The sequence below is a fragment of the Fulmarus glacialis genome, unplaced genomic scaffold, assembly GCF_000690835.1.
Source record: "Fulmarus glacialis isolate BGI_N327 unplaced genomic scaffold, ASM69083v1 scaffold12660, whole genome shotgun sequence".
In the NCBI taxonomy this organism is placed as follows: Eukaryota; Metazoa; Chordata; class Aves; order Procellariiformes; family Procellariidae; genus Fulmarus; species Fulmarus glacialis.
Window position 1 is genome coordinate 17,680 of NW_009188397.1, and position 8,867 is coordinate 26,546.

Genomic DNA, 8,867 nt, shown 5'->3' on the forward strand with positions numbered 1-8,867 from the left:
ATGTAAGCGTCTGTGTGGCCTGCAAATCTTACCAGTGCAACAGCGTAAGGAACCTGCAATGCAGCTGGAAGGCCTTGTAGCTACTGCTGGTATTACTATCTATAGTGTAGCTATATTGGGAATCTTGAGAATCATGATTTCGGTGGGTTGTAGTGCTCAGTTCTATTTATTGCATGTTTCTTATTGTTATGCGAAGGATTACATATTTTGGCCAAGCTTAGTATCACAAAAATGCTTTAATCACCTTTTTGTGAACATTTGCATCTTAATGTTGCTCACTGAAAACATTGTCAAACTCGGATTGTGTTGTGTCTGCTATGCATGTGTCTGTGTTACTGTTTAAGGTGTGAGGATATGGTGGACGTGCGGCGACTGAAGATGCTTCAGATGGTACAGTTATTTAAATGCGAAGAGGATGCTGCTCAGGTATGGAAATGCCTACAGAATTTCATCATCCTGGTCTTTGAAATCCACCGGCTAAACTTATGGGGATTGATAGTTGTACAGTATTATTTATGTCACTGTCAAATGTAGTTTTATTTAGTGAATTTGTACAGTGAAAATAAAGGATATAGCAATGACTGAAAATAGTGTATTTGGTGATTGCATGCATGATATACCAGTTTGATATCTCTTTTAACTTTTTTCCATATCAAAAGTATATGCTAGTATTGAAGTTACTTCACCCTTCTGGATTAATTTCTTTTTAATTTAGTAGTTTTTATTCTTTTAACTTCTGTTTTGAAGGCAGTAGAATGGTTAAGTGAACTACTTGATGCTCTGCTGAAGACACATGTCCGATTGGGAGATGATGCTCAAGAAACAAAAGTTTTACTAGAGAAACATCGAAAATTTGTTGATGTTGCACAGGTGAAATGAATTACTTTTTTAGCAATATGGGTTTTGTACAGTTTCAGAAGATCTCCTAAATAGAATTGGTACCTGTATGGACAATATGGAACAGCTGTTACTAGTCTTAAGTTTGCCTTAATGCTTGAATGAATAAGTCATGATTGCTGGAATTGGTGATGAGCCTAATGAGATTTTGAAGGTCCATCAACAATAGCGACACTGCAGTTTACTACCTTAGTTTATTCTGCTTCACATAGCCAATGCAAACCACAAAACATAAAGTTCACATTGACTTTCTTTAAAAGGCATATGTTTCAAACAGTCTTTATAATGACTTTTGAAGGACTGCAATCAAAATACTGAAATATGGATGAGCCACTTGATTTCAGTCTATTTTGTGCTGTACTTCATGAAACAGCCTTTCTGTTGGTTTTCCAGATAGAGTTGACTGTTGGTCTGTGATGGTCCTGCTTGTACAAGGAGTTTTGGCACTAGCAGAGTTAGTGGTTGAACAGAACTGACAGCTTTAATTCTTGACCATTACAGCCAACTAATGAATCCTGCTGTACAAGAGTACTGAAATTCAGTGAAGCCATAAGGCATGTTTGCATGCCTGTTTGAAATCTTGAATATGCAAACAGGTGCCAGGTACATGTGAAAGAATTTCACTTAAGAACAGAAAGTGTACAACCTGGGCCTTTTTCAGGTGCTTTTTCAGATGTATACTGCTTTTAGGAATGTCTGATACAGACTTGCCAATTAATGGATGTGATGTTTTCAAATGGCACCTGTTATGCTGGAACTCATTTTCTCTTTTGATGAATTGGAACTGATGATGACAGGAGGTTAGCTTGCTGTTATAATGATATGCCACAAAGCACCTGGATGCTGGGTGACCACAAACATGGTGACAGTGAAGTCAGTGAGATGGTCATCTTGGCAGTAGATATCAAGTATCCCATGTAAGATCCAAGCAGCTATTCAGTATTTTCAGGAAGCTCTGTTCTTTCGCCAGTGTGAATGCTAGACAATGGGATTTTTTTTTTGTTTTAATTTTTTTTAAAGAGCAAAAACACTGTTTGGTCATTACAATTTTATTCATGCTTCAGCAGCTTTTTCTAGTAGACCAGATTAGTTCAATATACTTTGTGGACCTAAACTGAGGAGGTTTCGTAAACTTGTCTGCTGTTGTTTTAAGATGCTAATTAGCTCCTAAGTTAAATGCAGAGTTTTTACGTGTACTTTCTTTCCCATCCCCTCTAACTCTTAGAGTACTTACGATTATGGGAGACAGTTACTGCAGGCAACTGTTGTCCTGTGCCAGTCCCTACGATGCACTTCAAGGTCCTCAGGGGACACACTTCCAAGACTAAACAGAGTGTGGAAACAGTTTACAATAACTTCTGAAGAAAGAGTGCACCGGCTGGAAACAGCTGTTGCATTTCATTCAAGTGCTGAAAAGGTGAGTGTTGTGTTTTTAAGAAGAAAAATTTCTTATCAGAATTTAAGCAAACAAAATGTAAGAAAAATTAAGTTGTCAGTGTGTATTTTTTTCCTTTCTAAATATTAAAACCAAAACAAACAAAAAACCCCCCAAAAACCCAAAAACAACAACAACAACAAAAAACAAAAAAACCCGAACCAAAAACAGAAAGAAGAATTTAAGCATATCTTTCTAATTGTTAATTTCAATACTTAATGCAATTATTGCTTGCATACCCATATTGGTATAAGACCTGCTAAACAAAAAGGAGAACAGCAGCCCTGAAGTTCAGGTGCATTGAGGTGGGGGACAGAAGAATTTTTTGGTTTTAACTCTTCAGAGGGGAACTCTGATGTTGATCATAAAGCATTTCTTTGTGTGTTTTAGACTGTAATTCTTGAAGGCAAAGAATACTTCTTGATTTGTGTTTTTGTGCACGGTATAATACAAAGCTATAGGGTCATTTAAGATCTTTGGGGAGTTAAAAGAAGTATTGCCTTTTAAGCTGTGTGCATTTTGAATGTGATATTCTTCTCTCAAACTGTGTAAATGAATGAAACTGTCACCAGTTTGTTTTCCATGCATGCTGTGTTGCTGCATCTTGTATTTTGCACTTGGAGGGTTTTGGACATGCTTTCTTCAAAACACACCTCTGCCTTGGTGTGGTTTTCAAACCCCTGTGACCAAGTGTCTCGCCACTGTGCCCGGTTGGATGATGCTAGGAGCCACAGAGGAGGATGAGCAATGTTATGAGGGATAGCTGTTACTATTCAGTAACAGCTTGCTGAAGGCAGGGGAATGTTGAGAGTTCTTAAATGCCTGAATTCAAGACAATATCCATTAACGTAGATCATGAGAGGTAGGGCCTTTTTGTCCAAGAACCATTCCTTCTGTGAAGTGATACATTTTAAAAAAGCAATTTAGAGTATATATCTCTAATATTGACAATAAAATTGCATATAACTGCAAAAAACCCCAACTTTGCACATGGTAAAAGAAAATAAATTCATGCTGTCATTGAAGGAGAGCATGGATGCAAAGTTGATTCATATGCTCCTTGCTTTTATTCATTTCTTGTTTGTGTTAATGGAAGATACTTTTAATTTGTAGGCATTGAGAGTTGCTGGAGGTTCACAAAAGCAGAAATATATCATCTATGCTGTCACAGATGGCTGAAAAAAGTTTTACCTGATACCAAACTAGAATTCAGTGGTTCATAAACTCCTGAAAGAGTTGTCTCAGTCCATATTGTGAGCATTCTTTCATTATTGCGGTAGTTAATTGCTATGTTTTTAGGCAATCATAAGTTTAAAAAAAAAAAGTAAATGGATAGCTGAAAAAAAATAATGCTTTTGGTCAAAAACAATTCTCCTAGCACTATTAATGAATCTGTGAGAAAAATATGCTGTTAATATCCATGCTGGTTTGGAAAAAAGAAAGAAGTGGCAGAGGGAGAAGTGGAAGAAAATATAGAACTAAGTACTACTATTGGGTCCCAATCCCATATGGAAGCACTTGTGCTCAGACTTTTTTAATCCTACCTGTTCTGTGCCAATGTGGATTTTAGTTTTGAAACTGCTTGTAAGGGGCCCTTCGTTATTCGTGTTATAGAGTAGGATACACTATTTCAATTGGAAGGGACCTACAACGATCATCTGGTCCAACTGCCTGACCAATTCAGGGCTGACCAAGTTAAAGCATGTTATTAAGGGCATTTTCCAAATGGCTCTTAAACACTGACAGGCTTGGGGCATTGACCACCTCTCTAGGAAGGCTGTTCCAGTGCTTGACCACCCTCTTGGTAAAGAAATGCTTCCTAATGTCCAGTCTAAACCTCCCCTGGCGCAGCTTTGAACTATTCCCACATGTTCTATGACTTGATACCAGGGAGAAGAGATCAGCACCTCCCTCTCCACTTCCCCTCCTCAGGAAGCTGTAGAGAATGATGAGATCGCCCCTCAGCCTCCTTTTCTCCAAACTAGACAAGCCCAAAGTCCTTAGCCGCTCCTCATAGGACATTCCTTCCAGCCCTTTCACCAGCTTTGTTGCCCTCCTCTGGATGCATTCAAGGATCTTCGCATCTTTCTTAAATTGTGGGGCCCAGAACTGCACACAGTGCCCAAGGTGAGGCTGCACCAATGCTGAATACAGTGGGATAATGGTTTCTTCCATTTTATATGACTGTCTTGGTGCAGGTTACTATTTTTATGCATTTTATATTTGTTGTTGGAATATTGTCTGGCAAGACTATTTTTTCTTTTTTGTTCCCTCTTAGAAGTAATGTAAAACGTTCTAGTACAGAACAGTCGTAGCCCTGAACTATCTTCTCAGTGTAGCTTAATCGATATTTACCTTGAATTATATGAATATTTCAATTGATCTCATATAAATGTAGCAGTGAAGATGCTGAAAGAACATTCATTCTGCCAGTTAATGGCACTTAAACTACATGCTATCCCTTGTCTACTTTATTCTGCATTTCCTTATTTATTTTTTTAACAGATTCTGCAAGAATGTCCAGAGCAGCCTGAGGCTTTTAATGAAATGGAGCAATTTGATGAAGTTGAAACAGTTGGGAAATCGCTGTTGGACAGACTAACAGTGCCTGTAGTTTATCCTGATGGGTATGCAAAATGTTTTTCTAATGCCTACTGAATGTGCTTTTGGTAAAGTTTCTTAATAGTCTTGTATGCAGAAGAATCCTGAATGCTTATTCCTGAAATCAAAAAGGCAGCGCACTAACACTCATTAAAAATTCTTTCCCATCTTTTCACAGAAAGCAGGCAGGTCCAATTTCAAACTTTCCAAAGACAATGTGCCCGCTTTTTCATAGTAACTTTTTCCGTACTCAGTAATTATTAGCTTTATGCAGTCTTCACACAAGTATGTAGAAGTGGCAGAAGAACGACCAGTCCCAATCTCTTCTCCCTGAAAAAAGATATCAGATTTGAATTGTAGTATTTTGATTAATTTATTTGCAATTCTATCTGAAGTCTTAAGCCAGTACATTGAAGATAAATTGACGTTTGATTTATTCAGCAAATAAAACAGTACTTCCCTTGTGAGCTATTCATACTAATTTAGAATCGGTGGCTGTCTTGAGCTACAAAAGCAAATTGAATCTGGAATCTCAGACATAGTAAAACTCAGTTCTCTGTTCTGTAAAACACACTTGTCCATTTGATCTGAAAAATACGGTTACAGGAAGCTTGTCATGAAAATTAATTTCCTGTCATCTTATTTCCAAAATATCATGCTCCCTATGCAGTATAGCTTCCTTCAGTAATGAGTGCTACCCATGAAGATGGACCCAGGCCTGAACTATAGTGATTTTTACTGCCCTTTCAGTAGTGTATTTGAAAATAGTGAGGATTTTATGGCTATGAGGGGGAAAAAAAACCACAAAACCCAAGAAGTGTGTTATGTTTGTTAAAGTATTTTGGTATAATTTTTGTATAGCAGATTTTAGTGACCTGGTAAAAGTAACTACTGTTATGTATTTTTAAAACTGAAGTAATTTGCGGATAGACTATTAAAGTAAAAACAAACATTAAAACCTGGGAAAGCTCCCCAAGCTTCCCAAGAAGATGCTTGCCACACTTTGAGGTTTGAGTCCTAACACAATGCTTCTATAGCTATAGGTATATATACACCTGTATTTTTAGGCTGACTGACTGAATCCTAAACATTATTTCTGACCCCTCTGGCATTTCAGCAGAGTTCTGTGTGTCCCCTTCTCAAAAGTGGGATCTTAGCTGTCCTAAATTCCAGGATCCCCTGCTCGTTGTCCCTACGCATTCTGTTTTTAAGTATTTAACAAACAATTTGCAAAGGGTTCACTCATTAGAAATAGTTTAAGAAACGTAGGAACACACAAAATGTCATAAAAAGCTTGGAGGCATCTTCATCAGCCTCTCTACCACTTTGAACTTTTGTCAGTATCTTCATGGAAGTCCAGGTCACTGTTCCCTGTCCTGCTCCTGGCTTCTAATCTGCATCAGGAAAAACCTCTGACCATACTGTGATCCTGTGCGCAGTTGTGCAATCTGTAGTCTTTGGAGTTCCCTAGTCAAACTAGTCCCCTCCTGTGTGAAATAACTTTTCTGTCCGCTTATGCCTGTCACCCCACTCTGTCCAAAGTCCTTTGTCCTACCGCCATTTCCAAAGTCTTCAGCGTCTGTGCTTTGTAATTAGATTTGATACCTGTTCTTCTTCTGTAACATGTACTCTGTTCAAATCCTCCTTTTGCTGACAACTTCGTTAGTGGTTTCCCTAACATTTCAGCTGTTCTTTTGTTGTATTTAAGTGGGAGAAATCAACTTACAGAGCCATGTGTTCTTTCCAGTTTGAGAGGTAGATGACATAATTTGACAGCATGTGGCTGACTTCATATACTCACAGTCCTTCAATAATGTAGCAATTGTATAGCCTCAGAATTCATGTATAGACAGATTTCCTTGATTGTCGTAGTACTCAAAACTGCCAGACTGACTTGGGGAGTAGCCAGAGAATGTCAGTAAAAAAAAAAAAAAATGTTAGGAAGTATCTTGTTGCACTTATAGAACAGCATCCTGCTGTTGAGAGAATCTTTTGGGTATGAAAGAGTCATTTAGTATTTGTAATAACTTCGTCAAGATCTGCTGTCAAGTCTCATCACTGAGTCTCCAAAGCCTTTTAAAGGTGGCTTTTAAATTGCAAGAGGAAAAAGTGCCTATTTTTCTTACCTGCTTTGTGTTTTCTAGTGCCATTCACGTGTATATTCACACACTGTCTTACTTTTCACTGATAACTTTTTGTGGGGTTTCTTTTTTAGGTCTGAGCAGTACTTTGGGAGCCCAAGTGATATGGCTTCTGCAGCAGAACACATTAGAGAGAAGATGAAGTTAGTTAGCCTGAAAAAGCAGCAGCTGAGACAACCAGAAGCCACTACCCCAGAGAGCTAATACTGACCCTTGTCTATGAATTCATAATAGGACTTCAGTTTGTAATCCAGCATGTTGTTTGCATATTACAAAATTTGGCATAATATATTAAAATGCATTTCACAGCCGTTAAAAGTCTCATCTTTTTTTCAAAGTAAATGTTCTCAGCATCTTAACACTGTACATCTATCAAGCCATAATTATTTAACATGCTATGAAACCATAGATTCCAAGTATCTTATGAAAAGGAACTGTAAACTTTGCACTGAAATTTGCTGTAAAGCTTTACCTGACCTGTCAGCTGCTTCTTAGTTAAACAGCTGATGCAAGCTTTGAATGGTGCTAATGAAAGTGTTAGGAGTTGCATATTACGAAATTGTAGTTCTTTGCTTCCCCCTATGCCCTGGTGATGTAGTAATTTTAGACTGTAGGTAAAGTTCCTGCAGTGTAGACAGTGGTGACCCTATAATTTTAATTTGAAATACTTTAAAAAAAAAAAAAAATCATTTTTATTGTGCCAGTATGCAATCTGCCCATCAAATCTTTGATATATCAAATTCATTAAACAGATGTTTTCCTATTTGTATTGATAATGTATTAAAAGCTGTTTGTGCTTAATAAAAATCATCTTTTTAAAATCTAATATAAATTTGTTCTGGTCTGTATTCCCAAATGTCATTTCTGTTAAATTTTTGTGATAAATGGTAGTAAAAATCATTACTCCCCCAATATATTTACGAAGTCTGTATAATTTTTTTTATTAAATACTCTTTAATACACTGTAGCTGTAAGGGGAACTGCTCTTGAACTATTATTAATAGGAGCGAGAGTCTGGGTTTTTTTCTTACTTTCTGATAGCAGTACTTACACAAAAGGAAGATAGTATGTGCGTAAGTCAGTGTTACATTAATAGTTTTATTCCCATGTAAGACTGGTACACATCTCTTGTGCTTTATTTCTAAGTCTTATTTCCCTTTGAGTGGAGAATCTTGGATAATGTGAATATCCCTGGTAGTACCTTTGAGGTTAAAGATTTTCATCTAATGAAAAATGATTAACATGAAGTTCATAAACAACTTAAAACCATGAGATTAGCGATAAAATGAAATTTGTTAAGAGAAGGCAATTGGATTGAAACAAAATCAGCTGTGTGCATAATTTGATTAACTTCTTACTCCTCAGGATTTAATCTGGATAAATTCAATATTATATTTACTGGAAGATGGTGTGTTATCTGACCATTTTAGAATACTATGTGTGAAACAAACAACTGTAGATCTAAGTACTGTATGTTATCTCACTATAATTTGCTCACGGTAAAGATAATGCTCTCTTCCTGCAGAAGTTGTTACTACTCTGCAGGTTTTCTTGATGGATCTGTCATTCAAATACTATGTTTACTTATTTGTCTCAGTTTTTCCACACTTTCTCCACAGGAAAGTGATACGTCAAATAAAGCAATTTCTCTATAAAAAATAATAATTCAAAATTAATGGCTTCTCTATAACTTCATTGATAAAGATTTTTTTCTTCCTCTCAGGGTATTTTGGCAGAGGAAATCCAATTATTTTTTGATGCATTTGATGCAATGGTACAATACTACATTAATA

At 36.8% G+C, this 8,867-nt stretch overlaps 1 protein-coding gene across 1 annotated transcript in view; it reads left to right on the forward strand.

The window, feature by feature from the left end:
- SESTD1 (SEC14 and spectrin domains 1) overlaps window positions 1-7,900 on the forward strand; it is a gene marked incomplete at its 5' end in the record, with an annotated part of 24,720 nt that extends 16,820 nt beyond the window's left edge. The window contains 5 exons of the mRNA XM_009578466.1: window positions 345-426; window positions 748-870; window positions 2,123-2,314; window positions 4,838-4,959; window positions 7,149-7,900. Of these exons, the coding sequence (XP_009576761.1) occupies window positions 345-426; window positions 748-870; window positions 2,123-2,314; window positions 4,838-4,959; window positions 7,149-7,278 (649 nt within the window). The remainder of the gene's footprint in view (window positions 1-344; window positions 427-747; window positions 871-2,122; window positions 2,315-4,837; window positions 4,960-7,148) is intronic.
- Between the last annotated feature and the right edge of the window lie 967 nt (window positions 7,901-8,867).